This window comes from Juglans microcarpa x Juglans regia, chromosome 1D (assembly GCF_004785595.1).
Source record: "Juglans microcarpa x Juglans regia isolate MS1-56 chromosome 1D, Jm3101_v1.0, whole genome shotgun sequence".
Taxonomy (NCBI): Eukaryota; Viridiplantae; Streptophyta; class Magnoliopsida; order Fagales; family Juglandaceae; genus Juglans; species Juglans microcarpa x Juglans regia.
Window position 1 is genome coordinate 6,488,439 of NC_054594.1, and position 20,302 is coordinate 6,508,740.

The 20,302-nt window shown below is 38.7% G+C and overlaps 1 protein-coding gene across 10 annotated transcripts in view; it reads right to left on the reverse strand.

The window, feature by feature from the left end:
* LOC121235190 (receptor-like protein 14) overlaps positions 1 to 20,302 on the reverse strand; it is a 103,743-nt gene that overhangs the window by 68,968 nt on the left and 14,473 nt on the right. For 8 of the 10 annotated variants that reach the window (XM_041131509.1, XM_041131475.1, XM_041131531.1 and 5 more), the window contains one exon: positions 6,788 to 6,793. The exons of the other annotated variants lie outside the window; for them this stretch is intronic. In XM_041131509.1, the coding sequence (XP_040987443.1) occupies positions 6,788 to 6,793 (6 nt within the window). The remainder of the gene's footprint in view (positions 1 to 6,787; positions 6,794 to 20,302) is intronic. 10 annotated transcript variants of the gene reach the window in all.

Here is a 20,302-nt window from a genome sequence, read left to right on the forward strand (position 1 = left end):
ACTACTTGAGTAATAATAGCCTCAGACAAGGAAGAGATCAGTGCAGACATTACAAGCTGATCTTGTTGAAGCCAAAGTTCATGCGCTGGATTAGGTGAGTTATTGGAAAGGATGGTGGGAGGGGCAGGACATGAGCCATCTACGTATTTGAAGAGTCTCTGACCTCGTAGGTATGTAACTATTTGCACTTTCTAGAGGATAAAGTTTTCAGGTGTGACTTTAACAGAGATAATATGTGAAAAGCTAGGTAGGGGAAGGGTGGGAAGGGAGGTAGGAGAAGAGGAAGAAGAGTGGGTAGGAGAAGAGGAAGAAGACGATTAGTCCTTAGGTAAGCTCTGATACCATGTTGAGAAAAGTTTTCCTTCTGTATATCTTCACTACTTAATGTACAAAGGCAGAGCCTCAATATATAGAGGTTACATGTAAGAGGAATATTCCTCTGTTACAAAATTACAAAATAGCAATATGTGTGTGTGCGCTCTTGATCGTACTATAACAGATGGTTAGTGGAGGTGAGTCTGGGCGCAGGCAATTCAGGTGAGGTCCTTGAGTGATTCTGCATGAGGTGGTCCTGTGTTGAGTGGTCCTGCATGTAGTGCTTTGGTGGTTGCTTTGCACCTATACTGTAAGTGGGTGAGTCTACTATGGAAGGCGTTGCATGGCCTACATGATTTGCATGTAGTACCTCAACACAACCACAATAGGCTCCCCCTCTCTTTGGTCTCACGGACTCTCTTAAACCTCTCTCATCCCACCTTCGTGCCCTCTTTCCCTCCCTTTTACCCTCTTTGTTTCTGCTCCTCTATGGTCACCACTGTCAACTCCCTCCACGTCTCGACACCTTGCGTCACCAAGAGCTCCCCTCTACCACCCTTTATGTTTCCCTTGCATTAAACACTTCTCCCCACCTCTTTTCCCCTCTTTGTGAGTCATAGTCGTGACTCTCAGCCTTGCCAACCACCACCTGTACCACCACCACCTCAATCGGCCACCCAACACCCTTCCTCTCGGTTTCCCCTCACTATCTCTCTCTAGCCCTCTGTCCCAGCAACGCACACACTACCCCATAAAATTCCCTATAGCTAAAATGTACATTCCCTAAAAATTTTTCTTAAATTTTACTCATCATTCAAAAACCTCATACATCTCATTCCCTATCATTTATTTATTCTATTAAAATAATATTTCTCTATTACTTTTTTCTCTCACTTCCATTTACAAACTTAACTACTCAATATTTTTTCTTATATTTTGAACTACTACTCTAGTGAATATTTTAAACAAAAATCTTTTTTTTTTTTTTTTTGTGGATATGATAATATTTTTAAAATTAATTTTTTTAATATTTTTGTAATTAATTAAATTACTTTTAAAATTATTATTTAAAACTATAACAAATATGAGTATGAGAGAAAGTATATAATATTCGAAGAATAATTTATTTTATGTATTAGAATAAAATATTGATAAAAAATGGTTTAGGAGATGAATAATGATTCTCTATATTTGGAGAACTACTGTTCATCCCCTAAACTTTTTTATCTAAAATAGGGATTGTGACGTAGGGAGTATTTTGATCAAAATCCTAAAATAAACCTCAAATTATAGAGAAAGTAGTGGTTTGGGGCATGGGATGTGTATTAACATAAAAGACAAGGCAGCAGAAAACTTACCTTGTGAAGAACCCAACTGCTACCTTCCATACATAGAGAAAGTAGTGGTTTGGGGCATGGGATGTGTATTAACATAAAAGACAAGGCAGTAGAAAACTTACCTTGTGAAGAACCCAACTGCTACCTTCCATACATAGAACCAACGGCTACAAGCAAGATTACGTCCATGAATTATTGAACAGCCAGCCCATCTCCATAAATCATGCAACGGCTAACATCTTTATTATTTTGTAATTACTTTCCATTACCGTTTATATCGTAGGTCTCCAATCAGTACAAATGCTCATGTATTGATACAACATGCAAGTATATAAATAAAATAGACTCTCAAAGTGTAACACCCCTTCCCGTAGGCTAGGAGTGTCACGTACTTTTCATAAAAATAAAATCCGGCAAGAGATCTTAAATTTCATAAATGAAATCAACAATTTATTTTGTAGAAAATGTCTAATAAAAAGTCTTCCAAAAACATTAAATGAAATAAACTGAACAAAACTCATGTCGTAAAAACATGTTTTATTTTAGAAAGTCTGAACAAAAAATTTAATGCTCCTTCTACTCCTGGCCTGCCTGCTCGTATTCATCATCATCACCTGGGTGGTTTAAAACATGAAAATAAACAAAAATGAGTCGAAGACTCAGCAAGGAATCCATCACAACGTAAACATACTAAATATAAGGTTTTCATAAAAACTTTCATGCTGAGAGTTTAAAATCATGACTATTCATACTGATGCTTGTGCTATGCATGACTGTTTAACTGAATTAACTGACTGATCTGACTGATCTGATTTATCTAACTGGCCCACACACTTAACCCTGTGTGCGAGGTTGTGCACCTGCCCCACATCCCGCGGTCGCAAGGGGAGCCGCTGATAGTATTCTGACATACTATAGTGGACCACGACTGAGTTCATGGCTTGCACAACCACCTTGAAACTGAACTGCATTGGTACCATGCATCTGAATGGCCATCTTATTAACGGATCTGATCTTATCTTATCTCTCACTTGAATTTAAGATGGCTTACGTGTCTTATACACATGAGATGCATGACATATTACATACATAATCATAATTTCTGAATTTAAACATGATGCAGAATGACAAAATAGTATGCTATGCTGGATGACATGTTTGCATATGACATGAGTGGTGCATAAATAATTGGCTAAAAATGAACTGGCTTGAATACTAATTATCTATAAACTGAACTGTGATGATCCTAAACTTGTGATCAAATTACTTACCTCGCTCCGTGTCTTCTTGAATAATATTTCGTAACTTGAGACCTATATGAAATAATAACTATCACTAAATTTGTTTGGAATCACATAAGTACTAATATCTTACTTAATTAAATCCACAATCCAAAAATAGTGTTAAACGATTCAATAAATCCTAGTATCTAAATTATTTAAAATACTAATTTATAATTTATAAGAATACTCAAACTATATTGAAATAATTCATAAAACTTAAATTCTTAAACTAAGTTTCTATTTCTTAACATAATTATTAAATCTTATAAAAAACCTAATAAATTCTATTAAATATTCTTAACATTATAATTTTATTAAATTCTACTAAATAGACAAAGGAATATTAACAAAATATTAGGCTCAATAATATACTTGAAATATATTTCCAATTCTTTAAACATTTTCTTATAAATAAGTTTATGACTAATATCTTTATTAAAGAAGAAAAACCCATCTTTGAAATATTAAGCCCAACTCAACTTTAAATAAAATGACTTAATAAAATTCATAATTAACATATACTTAAATGTAAGGTTATAAATGTAATTATCTTTAAAACACTCGTTCAAGATACTATGGGAAGTGATTAAAAAGGGCATAAAAGTAATCTCTTTTAAACACTTGCACTTAGTGAAATAAACCTAAAAAGCAACTAATACATTCTGTAGAGAAACAGAGGCAACGGGAGAGGCGTGCGAGGCAGAGGACTCACCGAGAGGAGGTATGCGACGGAGATGGGCTGCGCGGCGGTTCTGGCGACTCACGGCAGCGTAACCAGCGACTTCTCTATGGTGGTGCGACACTGAGAGAGAGAGAGCGTGAGTCGGAGTTGCTCTGTCACGCTGAAACCCAGTCGAGGGAGAGAGGAGGCTGGCGGCGTCAGTCCTAGGCTTACTGGGAAGACATACGTTTGACAGGGAACAACCAGTCGGCAGTTTCTGTGTCGCCTAAGTTGTCCCCGGCGTAGGGTGGTGGCGGAACAACCAAGGCTGGCTGCATCGAGGTGCATCTACGGGTGCAAGAGGCTGCAGCGTGGTTGAGCTAGTTTCTCGGGCAGTAGCAGTCCATGAGCTAGCACCGGCGTGATCTAAAAGTGGTGGTGGCGTCGGCATGTTCTGGGCGGTGTGGAGTTGCCGTGGAGGAACGTGGGTGATGGTGGTTTGTGCCGTGTGGGTTCGAAGCATGGAGGAGCCATGCTCTGTTTCAGTGAGTGCAAAACAAAGGTGCGCTTTGTGCATGACTGTGGCACAGGCAGGGGCTTACTGTGTTGTCCAAGGAGTCAGTTCATCGTCCTGGAGATTGTCGACGGTGGCGTGCTCTAGGCAGAGGGGCTAAGCGTACATGGAGGGGAAGGCAGGTTTGCGGCTTGGAGTTTTTCTTTCCATCCCGAAGTGATAAGCGTAATATATATATATATATATATATATATATATATATTGGGTGATTCAGAAGCAAAAGGAAACCTAGAGGAAAAAGAGGCGTGCATGTGCATGGGAGTAGAGACGTGCGGGTGGAGAGGAGGGAAAATCGTGGAAGTTAAAAGTATAAGTTATCTAATAACAATAAAATATTAATAGTAATAATAATAAAAATACGATAATAATTCTATTAAAAAAATTTACAATTTATTAATAATATAAAATTTGATAAAATAATAATAATAATAATAATAATAATAAATATTTATAGCTATATGAAAATAAATACATAGAACTTATCTTATATCCTAATCTTAGGACCGGGTTGTTACACAAAGACTCTCACGTCAGTTGAGGCATTTCATCAAGCACCTTGTGTTCACTGTTTTTATGGTACCAGAGCCATTGTGAGAGAAGAGAGTCTTCCTCCCATGGTCACCATCGCCCTCAATGTCGGCAACTTTGTTACCTTGCGATTAAACACCACCAATTATCCTCTTTGGCACGAACAAATATTGGCCTTGGCTGAGAGCCAAGACCTTGTAGAGCATCTCAACGAGGCATCATCACCCCCAGAATTCATCACTACCAGTGAAACAACAAGCAAACCCAAACCCAGTCCCGCCTTCCTTCAATGGCGCAAATCAGATCGATTGCTCCGAGGATGGATTATCGGGACATTATCTGAGGAAGCCCTTGGCCTCGTTGTAGGCCTTGATTCTGCCCATCACGTTTGGGTAGCTCTCAAAGAGGCGTATGCTCATGATTCCCAAGAACGGGAATTCCATCTTACACAGCAGTTAACATACCTGCGCAAGGAACCATCGACGCCTCTTGGTGATCATCTTCACACATTCAAAGGTTTGTGTGATAGCCTTACTTCAATCAATCGGCCCGTGCAAGACAAAATGAAAGTTTTCTCAATGTTGAATAGTCTTGGAGCCAAGTACGAGCCCTTCACGACGGCGATGTTGAAATCTCCCATGCCCTCCTAAGCCGAGCTGATTCCTCTGCTCCAAGGGTATGAAATCCGCTCAACCCTTCATGATTCCACTAATAATTTTGCTTTCTATGGACAGAGACAATCGAACTCCACCAAAGATTACCGTCGCCCACCTCAGTCTGATCACCGCAACAACAATCGATCTCAAAATCGGTCTTTCTCTTCGAAAGGTCGAGGGTTTCAGCCCTCCAACCAGTCCGTGAGGACCTCTGGTGATGGCACTCAAAACGTGCGCTTTGCACCAAATGGCAGTGGGCCTAACCCACATGATACTGATGCCCGGCCCATTAACAAAGGCCATGACTCTCCCCGTATTGAAAGCTGTCAAATTTGTGGAAAAAGAGGCCATGTAGCTCTCAAATTTTGGAACCGGTTCAATCACTCCTACCAACCTAACGATATTCCTCAGGCCCTTGCTGCGATGACTCTTGAGAATTTTTCTCATGATGCTGAATGGATGGCTGACACTATTGCATCCGCTCATATGACCGGCGACCCAGGTATACTCAAAAATTTACGTTGCTATTTTGGTAATGATGTTGTTATTATTAGAGATGGTAGTTCTCATGCTATTACTCATATTGGTGATACTTATCTTGATAATGGCACCACTAAAATTAAATTATGTGATGTTTTATTAGTACCTGCATTAGCAAAAAATCTTTTATCTATTGGGCAACTTACCATTGATTATCCTTATAACTGCAAATTTTACTGTGTTGGTTTTGTTGTTAAGGAACGGGAGACCAACCGCGTCCTCTTGACCAGACGACGTAAGGGTAACCTCTATGTTGTTTCACCTCCATACGAAGCTCACTTTTCCACACGATTCCGACGTGTCCCTGAAGATGTTTGGCACCAGCGCTTGGGACATCCTCAGGCATCTTCTTTACAAGTCTTAAAATCAAAAGGACTTATTCAAGTTTCTAGCTCTAACAAAAATTCTTCTTTTTGTAACAATTGCCAATTAGGCAAACTTTGCAAACTTCCTTTTTTACCTTCTAGCAATATTACTCATAATGCGTTTGATAAAATTTATTGTGATTTATGGGGTCCAGCTCCTGTAGTTTCCGTAGGTAAATTTAATTATTATGCATGCTTAGTTGATGCCTTTTCTAAATTTATGTGGCTTATTCCTTTACGCAAAAAATCCAATTCTTTTCCTGCTTTCTTACTTTTTGAAAAATATGTTGAGCGACAATTTTGCAAAAAAATTAAAATTTTCCAAACTGATGGAAGTGGTGAATTTGCTAATATTCAATTTACATCCCATTTAAAAAAACAAGGTATTATTCACCAGCATTCATGTCCTTATACTCCTGAACAAAATGGTATGGTTGAACGACGTCACCGTACCATTCGGGAACTTGGGATGACCATGTTTTTTCACAGTAGCGTTCCAAAACGCTTCTGGGTTGAAGCCTTTGCCACTGCCACCTTTTTGATTAACCGGCTCCCTTCCACCACCATTGAATTACAGTCACCATTTTCCCTCCTTCATGGTACCTATCCTGACTATAGTTCCTTACGTGTGTTTGGCTCAAAATGCTTTCCCTACACTTGGGATACGAAAAAGAATAAATTTGATCCTAAAACCTTACCTTGTGTTTTTATGGGTTACAGTGATAAGTATCAAGGTTACAAATGCTATCACCCCCCCCTCTAGTCGTACTTTCATCTCTCGCCATGTTGTGTTTAATGAGTCCACCTTTCCGTTTAAACAGTCGGGTAACCTTCACCTACCTGCACCTACCGAGTCGGTACTTTCCACCTTTGATATGTGGAATACTCCTCCTACCCCTCTCTCCAACTCCACCATAGTGGCAAATATTCCTCTTCCATCTCTATCCACTTCAGACCCCTCTCCTGCACCTGCTCCACCTTTCATTAGTGCTAGTAGACTACCTATATCTCCATCATCATCATCTGATACTGCCATGACTGCGCCTCTACTACACACTAACCCTCCTACCATTTCTTCAGTGACCCCTGCTACCACCGTTGTCACTCGGTCCAAGTCTGGTATCCGTAAGCCTAACCCCAAATATGCTCTCTTGCATGACCTTGCTTCCATTCCGACTGAGCCCAAATCCATTCGCTCCGCTCTCAAACATCCTGGTTGGTTACAAGCTATGCATGATGAATTACAAGCCTTACGTGTGAATAACACTTGGACTCTTGTCCCTCGTGATTCCACTATGTCTATTATAGGTTGTAAATGGATTTTCAAAAGCAAACTCAAAGCTGATGGCTCCCTGGATCGATTAAAAGCTCGTTTAGTAGCAAAAGGTTTTCATCAAGAAGATGGCATAAATTACCATGAGACATTCTCCCCTGTTATCAAACCCAGTACTATCCGCATTGTTATCACCCTTGCTCTCATCAACCACTAGAGTATTCGACAGTTGGATGTCAAAAATGCATTTCTTCACAGTGATCGTCAGGAATCTATTTACATGGAACAATCTCCAGGTTTTATTCATCCAACTCATTCTTCTTATGTTTGTAAATTAAATAAAGCTCTTTATGGTCTCAAACAGGCTCCCCGGGCTTGGTTTGACAAATTTAGCAGTTTTTTATTAACCTATGGCTTTCTTTGTAGCACTGCTGATTCTTCATTATTTGTTTGTCACTCCCCGTATGGTACTCTTATTTTACTCTTGTATGTTGATGATATTTTATTAACTAGCTCCTCTACTGAGTATCTTCTTCAATTTATTTCCACTCTTCATAGTCAATTTGCCATGAAAGACCTTGGTTCTCTTCACTATTTCCTTGGTATCCAAATCAATCCAGCCACTGACGACCTTATCCTCTCTCAAACCAAATACGCCATTGACATTCTAGAACGAGATTAGATGCATGATTGTAAACCTATGAACACTCCCATGATGCCAAAGACCAAAGGACTTACCTCTCAGACACTGTTCTCTGACCCTGGTCACTACCGTAGTATTGTTGGTGCACTCCAATACCTTACCCTTATTCGTCCTGACCTTTCTTAGAGTGTTAACTTTGTTTCTCAATTTATGCATTCACCTACTGAAGCAAATTATAAAATGGTCAAGCGTATTCTTCAATATTTGAAAGGCAATGTAGACCTTGGTCTTCATTTTAGTTCCTATTCCACACTTGATCTATATGCCTTTTTTGATGCAGATTGGGCAGGTTATCCTATTACCAAGCGCTCCACCACTGGCTACTGTGTCTTTCTTGGAAGCAACTGTATCTCTTGGTCTGCAAAAAAACAACACACAGTCTCTCGATCCAGCTGAGTACAGAGCCATGGCCCATACAACTGCCGAGCTCACTTGGATATCGTTCTTATTATGTGATTTGGGCATTCACCTCACCTCCACTCCGTTGCTACTCTGTGATAATATTAGTGCCCTTTACATGACTGTTAACCCTGTCTTTCACGCTCGGAGCAAACATATTGAAATTGATTATCACTATGTTCGTGAATGTGTCGCTCTTAGACTTCTTCACACACGGCATGTCTCAGCATCTCATCAAATTGCCGATATTTTTACCAAGCCTCTTAGCCGATCTGCTCTCATTGATCTTCGGACCAAACTTGGCCTCGTCCCTCGGCACAGTTTGCGGGGGCATATTAACATAAAAGACAAGGCAGCAGAAAACTTACCTTGTGAAGAACCCAACGGCTACCTTCCATACACAGAACCAACAGCTTCAAGCAAGATTACGTCCATGAATTATGGAACAGCCAACCCATCTCCATAAATCGTGCAACAGCTAACATCTTTATTATTTTGTAATTACTTTCCATTACCGTATATACCGTAGGTCTCCAATCAGTACAAATGCTCATGTATTGATACAACATGCAAGTATATAAATAAAATAGACTCTCAAAGACTCTCACGTCAGTTGAGGCATTTCATCAAGCACCTTGTGTTCACTGTTTTTAATGTGGATGTTCTGAGTAGGTGGATACGGGCAACTACCCATCCCCCACTACCATGTACATTTTTATTTTGTTTCTGGTAGATATCCACCAAGGGCAAGTAGTGCTAGGGCCACCGAGAGGCGAGAGGCGAGAGGTGTCCTGACACTGCCATCGATAAGCGTATTTTACTTTTTTTAATTTTGTGTGATTTGTTTTCAAGCATTTTTTAAATCACTTTAATCATTTTTTAAAAAAAATTACAAACTCATTTAAAAACACTTCATTAATTATTAACTTAAAGAAAAATAGTCAGAATTAGTAGAAATCATTGAGAGGATGTCTTGATGGGTTTAGTGTTTTCCTATCCACCCATGTTGAAGTATTCTGGTCCTTTAACATTGTACTTGTTCTCGATATGGGAATGTTAAGGAGCATGATCAGTAGATTGAATATGTCTGGCAAGGGTGGGCAATCATGTGGCATTATAGAAATTATTATTTTCTTTTAACTTGGGAATCCGTTTTCAATTTAGACTCGCATTTGTTATAATTCGTAATGACTAATTACTTATTATGAATATGGTGTGATATGGCGATCTATTTAAATAAATCTAATGAAATACAAGCCACAACTAAACCTTGTGTATATCTAGCGTGAGTTCACTAAAAACTTTAAGACTTTTGAGCTTAGATAGTATTCCTCTGCCTCGAGTGAGGATTATTAATAAAATTAGAGTACTATCATCTTCTTTGTAAAATAAAAACTTACATATGCATGATTCAAGCTTATAGTTGTCCAAAAATATAAAATCCAAAAACTTGACCATGATGGAGAATTCTCCCTACTCAAATTTTACTTTAGTTGTCAGGATTTGGATTGCTGATAGATCTAGTTCTTAATCTAACTCTAGAACTTGTGTAAGAGAGATGAACACATGATGAACTGGACACATGATTTCATTTGCACAACTCTCTCCTAAAAATAATATCTTCATTCTTGAATAGGTCAAATTAACAGTATTTGGCCGTATATGGTTCATAGAGAGGAGCCAAAGTCATCAATGGCAACTTACCAAGAGTGTGGGAAGCCATTAATATGGAACAGGCAATAAACTTGGTGGAAGCATTATTCAATTTATATGAATCACGTTTTGAGGACCCGCCCCTATATTCCAACTTCCAAGCCATAAATTTAAATCCCATTAGCCAACTTCGTAAACTCAGAGTCCCAAAGGCCATTTCTAACAATTACCAGAATTAATTTATAAGAATGTTGGATTAAAGGAGAATAACATGGAGAATTAATATAAGTTGCAACTTGAAACATTTCTTAATAAAATATCAGACTAGGGGCCTCTTTTCTGCATCTTGTCCTACATTTTCTATTTTAGTTATCTCATCATCTTCAATGCTGGCAGCGCGCTCTGCAATATTGGCACTGGCAGAGGAGGTGGAACCTCTTGTTTGGTTTGTTATTAGGCAAGAGCTTCATTGTGATTCCCATGCACCATGGCTATCAGCAGAAGCCCAATCCCATGTTACTCTGTCCATGGCTTTGTAAGTATCATGTATGAAAGTAATTAACAGTGTCATTGCCTTCCTTGCTGTTGTCACCTGTGAATCAATTGTTTATTTTCCAAAAATTCTATGTCAAAATTTTTTTAAATAAGGCTGGTTTCAGTTTTCTCCCTTCAAACTAAAAGATAGCAATATTGTATTTCCAACCATTAATCATGAAACTCGTGTCAAATTATAGTCTTGCTATCACTCTGGGGTGAGGTACAATATTACTTGACTTTTAGCAATGTTGTACTTCATCCTAATTTTTATTATATTTACGGCTTGTTTGGAAAGTGAGATATCTCATCTGATATCAAACTTTCTTATAATTTCCTTCCTAAACATCACTCAACTTTTTCATTTAATCATTCTAATCATTATAATTTTTCTAAACTTCCAAACAAAACACAAAAACAATACAAATTTTTCAAATTTCAAAATAAAAATTATATTCTAGCAATATTTTTACTTTATAATATTTTTATTTAATTTTTTGTCTTATTTCCCAAAATCTAATAAAACATTGATCCTAAGTACTTACTCAAACCATTTCATTACTATTCACAAATTATTTTACTATTATTCACATAATTCTTATCTCATCTCTTTACCCAAACATCCACACTCACCAGTTCATTGTAAAGATTGCCTCTTGCAAATTACGTACCAAAAAGGAATCCATGATTAGAGCATCGGATACCATTATAACACCAATTACGCTGAAGTTTATAGAGGTTTATGCATGATCAGCTAATTAACGTTTATGAACTTGACATAGGTTTTCTATATGTTTCTCAGATCTTGAATACAAGCCTAAGGTGGCAAGGACATATTTTCTCCCGTAGCCTAATACTAGTGATTTATATCCCATATATGCAGACAAACTTGAGTTTTTATACAGATCAGCCACTGTTCACGACTGATTTGTAGCACACCTTACCTGTCAATTTTTTTTTTTTAAACAGACCCCTGCATTTCATCTCTCAAATTACTCATGCGGGCAGCACCCCTCTCGCCACCCCCCACCCCCCCGATTCCCTCTCTCAGCACACCCAGTGCCGTCGTGCGCCACTGACCACCTCAACGGCTCCCCCTCACACCAACGACCCTCCAACCACCTTCGAGCCTCCACGATAGCCCCCACACGCAGCCCCCTCTCCTCTCTTTAAATGGGTCTCAGGCACGGATTTAGCCACCATGTCGCTCCGTATGCCAGCCAGCCACCACCACCGAGCCCGATGACCTCCCAGCAACCCCCACCATCGAACCCAAGTCACGGCAACCCTTTGTTCCCTCTCCATCGCAGCTCACAACCCGAAATGGGTCTCCCCCTCTCTCGCCACCATGCCACCGCCGTACTCTAGCCCAGCTACCACCACCGAGCTCCACGACCTCCCAGCAACCCCCACCATTAAAACCAAGTCACGGCAATCCCCTCCTCCCTCTCCATCGCAGCTCACAACCCGAAATAAGTCTCCCCCTCTCTCGCCACCATGCTGCCACCGTACGCTAGCCTAGTCACTACCATTGACACGACTTCCCAGCAACCCCCACTATTGAACCCAAGTCACGATAGCCCTGGTAGCTTCCCTTGTCGTTGTTAGAGATTTCAAATTCTTGGGGGGGGGGGGGGGGCTTAGGGAGAAACTGGTGGGGGGGTTAGGTTCGAGGGGCTTAGGGAGAAACTAGTAAATTTACTTAGGGAGAAATTGGTCAATTTGTTTAGCCATATCATGTGTGATACAGCTGCTGCTAAATAGTAACTGCTCCCCATATTTTTTCGATAAACTTACATTTTTGGAGGATAGAAGAATCTCTCTTGCCTACCAGTACTTTTGAGGTTTTATAAAGTACCTATATGGTACATCTAATTTATATGCTCTCTATGGGGCCTCCAACCCCCGCTTGTGATTTGGTGGCAACCGCAACATTGCGATGTTGGCCATATGGGTCATACACCCCTCACACAATGTGAATAATAATACATTGTGTGCTCACATAATAAAATAATGTGTACAATTATAACGTAGTGGAAACAAAATGGTAGTCATAAATTAAGCTAATTACAATACCTAAAATTAAATTACATGATCAAGTTAATGTTCATAAGCCACAAGTCTTCCAACCTCAGATATAAAAATATTACAGCCATCCGCAATTTATCAAAGCCAATAAATAACTCTTAACTACATAGGAAACTCAGGAAGAGCCAAATCTCTATACATGTATCCATCATCTACATCAAAATCTATAGTTTTGCAGAGTGGACTGCAGGTTGGATCACCACGGTGAGATTTCACAAAATCTGAATAAGTGGAAAAATAAGACCAATGCTCGAAAATACGTACAAGTGGAAAATGAGAAATTATGCAATTAAGAAAATATAGAGAAATATGACATTGACATTTACCGAACTTAAGTTATTCACCAAGATTTTTACACAACACATTACACACCCAAAAATCAAGTATTTTGTTTTGAAAATATTTTTTTTATTAAGGTATGAACCATGGTCACCCCTAAGGATCATCTGCACACTTTGGCTCCCTTTGTCAAACCACGAGTAACCACCGTATGTGTGACTTCATAACAAGTGATGCCCAATTCAGCTTCCAGAGTGTTTGTGGTCAAACATCATCTAGCTTCCACTAGCAGATCAGCCAACGACATTGACTCGATAGCTTATAAACTAAATCATTATGTGCACCATGGTCTCCCCAACTATCAGCACACTCTTGCTCCTTTCGTCACATCATGGATAATGACCGTGTGTGTGACTTTATAACAAGCGATACCTAGTTCTGCACCTGGCATGCTTATGACCAAACATCCTCTAACCTCCACTAGCAGAGAGGCAACTGCTCCGTCCTGAGAGCATTACTGTCTTGCCTGAGCCTATTGTCCCCCAGTGGCAACTCATGGGACGTTACTCAGTATTAAGCGCTCTCGAGTGACCAGAGGGGATCTACCGAAATAATGCCCTATCTCAAGTTGCAGTTGTGATTCACACGCACCCACAAAATCGTTTCTCACAAAAACCCTACAATTTTATAAATTTCAGCTTACACACAACAATGAGGGTTTAATGACAAGATTAACAATATCAGGTATCAATTATAAAGCAAGCAAACATGTAGCAGTTAATATGTAAGTGACATAACAGTAGCAATATCTATTGAGACAAACATGGCATTTTATAACATGTGCATTCAACCCGAACACATACAATCAAACTTTAGCTTTAATCCCAACGTTTCACAAGGGCCCTTGAACACCACATAGATTCACAATTAGACGAAATGATTCACAATTTCATAGTTTCCATCAATAATTATTTTCAAGTTTAGTACTGAGGGCCACTTACCTGTGTGAGATGGTTGATGAATGAAAGGTGTTGATTTACGGTCTGGTGAGATGAGCTCGAGGTTGAGCTTCACAATGCTTGATTGTTCCTCTCAGTGGCTCACTGTTTACATGTGGGCCGATGGTTGCTCCACTACTGAGACTATTATTTGGGAATATAATTTTTATTTATATATAAACTATTCCAAAATGATACCGGTATCAAAATATCTCGTTTCAATGCCTCAACTCGACCGAAACGGTCACCGAAAGGTATGCAAAACATTGTTCGTGTTAGAGAGAGTAAACTAGAGAGTGAGACACAGGTGTGTATAGAGGGGGGTGTTTACCGGCGATGTGTGGTGCTAGGGTGAGGCGAGCAGCAGCAGCAGATGGCTCAATACAGAGATAGATAGAGAAGTGAAGAGAAATCTGAGGGAGGGAGTGTGACATCGAGAGATGCGAGGGTGGCAGAAAGAGCGAGAGGTCATTGGAGGGAAGAGTGAGGTGGTTAGAGGGGTAGCGGCGACAAGGCAAATGGGCAGACGTCATAGGGTTGTGGCGCGAAGAGCTCATTGGAAAGTGGTGCTCGAGGCGTAGGAGGGTTGATAGTGGCGGTATGTGCTTGGGGGTGACCACTACAACGTGGTGGCACACCAAAGATCGAGAGATGTGAGATGGAGACCGATGGTGTGCAACATTCATGGGAAGGGGAACTGAGAGAAGGAGAAAGGGTGAAGAGAGATCGAGAAGGAGGCTGAGAGGGAGTTACCGAGAGAGAAGCAAGGGAGTTTTTTAGCATACTAAAGGGAAGTGTCAGAGAGAGAGAGAGAGGGGGGGCGTCAGGCAAGGGGGCTACGGGAAGAAGGAAGCAGGGCTTAAGTAACCCTCAAAATGAACCGTTTGGTGCATTCCTTTTTCTTTTCTAAAGGTTGGGCCTTGGGCTTGGGCTGCACACACTCTCTGGAGTTCCTGCTTTCAAACAAATCTATTTCTTTGTGGCCAGGTGGAATCAAAAGCCTTTATTAGAGTAATGAGTGAAAGCCTCTCATCTCAAATGGTTGGTGTGGGAAGACTTTTCCTTCTCCATGGAGTTGACATCTATTCGTAGCATATCCCTCTTCTTTAGGAACAATTTGATATGCTTTTACTCATCTCTGTATATGGCAGAACTTGACTTATCCTTGGTTTTTGGCACTAAGAATCACTAAATTCAAGCTTTCAAAGACAGATCAACCTGACCTTCTAACATGAACTTTTGACCCCTAATAGTTAGCAGTTCCATCCCTCTCCATGGTAGTAGTTACTAAAAGATCTTAGCTGTTGTTTGGAATACATGTGATTTAGAGAAGAATATGTTGCTTGGTGATAATCATCAGCAAGCTCCAGTACTGCTTCTCATCTTATTTGTAATTTACGTGCATTCAGGGAAACAAAGAACAAAAAAATGCATCACTTTGTCGAATAATGCAGATTAGCCTGATCCTTCCTATGTTCTGTAGGTTGATGCTGCTGTTTTAAGTTGAAGCAAGCTGCGGAGTATCCCCAGGTTTCTTCCATAAAGAGCTTCTTCTCAATGGTACTTTCAATTTATATATTAATCGTTCTAAAATTTTCAGATGACTAGTTTTAGTGCTAGCTATGGAAGCATTTTTTTTTCTTTAATTATGTTATGTATACACCCATCTTAATTTTATCGTAATGTGCTAATGTAGCATTATCCATCAACTATTAGATCAACTCTTATATTTATAAAATAACAAATTCAAAGGTTGTTGAATGATGTCACATCTTTATAATGGTATGGAAATTTAATGAAAATGTAGTATTTATATGATTTTTCTAGAATTTAAGACTTATACAGCCTTTACCACATGAACCAAGGCCATCTATATCGTTGATGATTTTTAACTACTAGTTATATCAGGTCTAAGGATTGCCTCGTTATTTCAGTCTAGTAATAGGCATTTGCTTTTTTATGGGAATATGGGTAAATTCTTATTACAACGGAGACCGTGCTTGTTCCTCGTTCTTCATCACTTCCCTTTCATTTTTAACAATTACTCAGCAGATTCTTTCGATCACCTCGTATTGGATTTGGGTATCTATCAAAGTGGTCAAATAAATCAAACCTTTGGTTGCATAGTTCGGTTAAAAGATGTAAGGTAGAATGCCAACTCGGCTTTGAATGCATTTGCATGTTGACGCTCTTGAAAAGATAGACAGAAACAGAGACAGATTTGAGAAAATGGGAAAAGGTGTCCCTTTTTTTTTAAGAGTGGTAACCAAAATTCCTGCCTGTAGCTCGAGCTCTTTTCTTACGGTTTCCTCAAGTCCAAGTTCTTGTATTCTTCTCTGTTGTTGCGTTAAGCCTTGATCATCTTCAATTTCTTTCTCACAGTTGTCTGCAAGCCCCGGTTTGGATTGAAAGCTAATCTCAAATCTTTTCAACTCATCTCATCTCATTATTAAATTTTTTTTCAAATTTATACACAAAATATAATAAACAATTAAAATTTTTTAAATCTTAAAATAATAATAATATTCTAACAATATTTTATTTTATTATTCATAAACTATTTTAATTCATCTCTGAATCTAAACGGAATTGATATCCACTCCCAGATACCAGTAAGTGGCTTGGACCACTCTTATTAAGCCCAATAGAGTTAAGCCCAGCAAGGTGCTGGCCGTCCTTGGCTCCTTGTAAGAATTATGTCCCATGTATCCAACCGTATCGTTCACATCATCCACATGACTATTAGACACCCCTCGATCTTCGCCTGTGTCCTCCCAAGATTTGTCCATTGTTTGAATTTCGTTTCCTTTATGCAGAGAGCTTCCCTCCCTAAGTTCCTCCATCATCGGTGTTTCCTTGCTAATTTCTCCCACCCCATCATCTCCTCCTGATTCCTTGCTCTTACCGTAACAAAATCTTGTTTCCAAATTTGTAGCCATTTTCAAAATCTTGTTTCAATGGTAATTATAAAAATTAAAAGACTTAAGCTATAGTATAACGAAGTAGATAAGAGAGCAAGATTAATAGACCATATTAATACAAAGCAAATACAAACAATATTAATTTAAGCTACATTAAAATAGCATGATTACTTCCAGCAATATCAAGATCTCTTAAAAAAATTCATAAATCAAATTCAAATGGAAATTTGAGAAGAAAACGGTGCAGTTAAGTTAGTGATTTATAAAATTATTATCTATATTTTGAAGTATATATAAAAGCATACGTGAAAAGGTTCTTCAAAAATTGATTTTCATTTCAAATAATTGTTTGATTTTAGATTATGATATCTATTTAAAGACGAGAATATTACATTCAAGGAGGCAGAAAAAAATGAAGTACAATATCGATTAGGTTATAATTAAGTCTAAAAACTGGATCGATGTGGTGGAGTTTCTGGGCTAATACTCAGTAATTTACAGTTTATACCATATGTACTGGTAGGATGCCTATCATATCATGCATATAGGTAGTCTGTAGAAGCTGGATGTCATGTCCATGGGCAATTAATCATCTCTGATTCTCTTACTCGGCTACGCCTTTCGCGATCTGTTTTGACCAAATAATGCTGACAACTGCTGCATGCGAAAATTTTCGGGACCACTTTTGAAATGGTTTGGCAAATTGATAAAGACTTTTGTATGTACGTAAAATATTATATATATATATATATATATATATATATTCAAGCATTCAAAAATCATTAAAAAAAAAAAAAGGTCCGGGTTGTAAATCAGGGTTCCGGACTTTAAACCCGGTACCCGGACCGGGTGCTCCCAAGTATTGCAACTTGGGTTTCGAATCGAACCAAAAAAAAAAAAACTCGATCCGGATGAACAGTCTTAGAAATAGCCTAATCCTTGCAGCTTTTAATTTATTCGTTCTATCTATGAGACTATAGAGTTAGATTATTTATGCAAATCTAGACCAACCCTACTCAGAAAAAGAAAAGGGTTTAAACCAACTTTAGAAATAAATTACAGTATATACTTAGCGTCTTGATTAATAACTATATATGTTTTCTTAATATTCCACGTTATTGGTTGAAATTTGAAGCTTTTGGCTGAATTACACACTCAAGCGAAGAATAACTCAAATATCTTTATTTATACCTCAACACCATATATAACATTTATTTAATTGGTTTTTAGTTAATATATGCTTACATTTTTCTTCTACAAAAAATACTCACACTTTTTGTTTTTAAAAATAGAAATATTTGTACCACATGATGGGCTCAATTTTAAGTTAGTAACAACGTGAAATATTGTTAGGATTATAACAAAAATAATTAAATATACGTCTTCCTATCAGTTTAAACTTTTGATACAAGTAGCGATTTCACATACTGTTATAGTAGAAGTTATGAGTTCGAATCCAGACTCTAGCTATATGACTAAGAGTATGACTCACGTGTGAGGGGATGGGATGATTTCATAAATATAAACAAGTATGCAGGGTTTATATGTTACGATATACTTTATGATCTCTCTTAATTATTGAGAGTGATTGTTGATCAAAAAATTGTAGGGAACTAGTATCGTACAGTTGCAAAATTTTAAGAAAAGTATTGACATGAAGACATATGCTTGTAAAACAGAGTACAAGAAAATATATTGTCTTTATTCATCCAAGATAGTACATGGCAGTGTAATATATATACCTACAAGACTTTAAATATAATCCCATGAATTGTGGCATATGAGACAGTTGTACGACAACAATAGAAATGCACTAATGACTAGCTCGATCTATGGTGATAGCTTAATCTTCGAAAGTTGACTTTCTGGATTGTCGTCTTTCGAGTGATTTGTTGCTTAAGCAGTGGGTATGCTGACATCCCTCCTTAAGCTCAACGGAGGTGAGCAAACGGTGAGCTTGTCTCAAAGTGGAGAAAATATTGGCACTACAAGTGGCTTAGTGGCATGTTGTCAATGAGTAACATGTTCGCAGACAAATTGAAAATCAATGGCAACATGTTTAGTGCAAGCATGAGAAATGACATTAAGAAAGAGATAGGTCGCGCCAATATTGTCAAACCAAAGAACTGGGGGCTTTGAAAGAGAGATGCCAAGTTCCTCTAAGAGAGCTTGTAACCAAAATGAGTTCAGCTGTAGAATTTGCAAGAGTCTGATACTCAACTTCAATGCTTGAATGGGCCACTGTTCGTTGCTTCTTGGAACTCCATGAGATGAGATTTTTGGCAAAGTAAATGAGATAGCCGCTTGTAAAGCAACGATCATCAGGACACCAAACCCAATCAGTCAGAGAAGGCTTGCAAAATAGGAGTTGAAGTGGGAACAATGTGAAGGGTATGTGATGATGTTGAATGGAGATAGCGAAGAATGCACTTAATGGTTGTCCAATGATTTATCGTAGGACGCTACATGTATTGGCAAACCCGATTTACAACATAAGAAAGATCGGATCGGGTTAATAAAATATGTTACAGTGCACCAACTATGTTGCAGTAGAGAGTTGGATCCGAAAATGTCTCACTATCAAACAAAGAGAGAGAAAGAGAGAGCTTGTGTAGAGGACATAGGGGTGGCGACTGGCTTTGCATGGTGCACATTTGTTCGTTGTAAATGATCCATAATATAGCGAGACTGAGATAGAAAAATCCCGTCAAAGCTGCTGTGAGTCTCAATACCGACAAAAACATTCAAAGGACCCAAGTCCTTGATGGGAAGATCACGACATAGTTGTTGAAAGAGAGTGTCGATGGCCATCTGTGAAGAACTAGTAATGATAATCTCATCCACACAGATTAGGAGAAAGAGTTGCACATTGTTGTAATGGTACAGAAACAAGGAAGGATTAGCCTTGAAGGAATGAAAACACAATTTAAGTAGTCGTTGACTCAACCTGAAGAACCAAGCACGAGGTGCTTGTTTTTTGCCATAGATGACACGGTTCAACTTGCAAACGTGATGAGGATACTAGTCATGAACAAACCCTTGTGGTTAGGACATAAAAATAATCTCCAATAGTTATCCATGTAAGAAGGCATTTTGTATGTCCAACTGGCATATTGGTCATCGATAGGAGGCAGCTATGGACCGAACCAACTGAATTGTTTGAGGCTTGATGACAAGGCTATAGGTCTCGGTGCA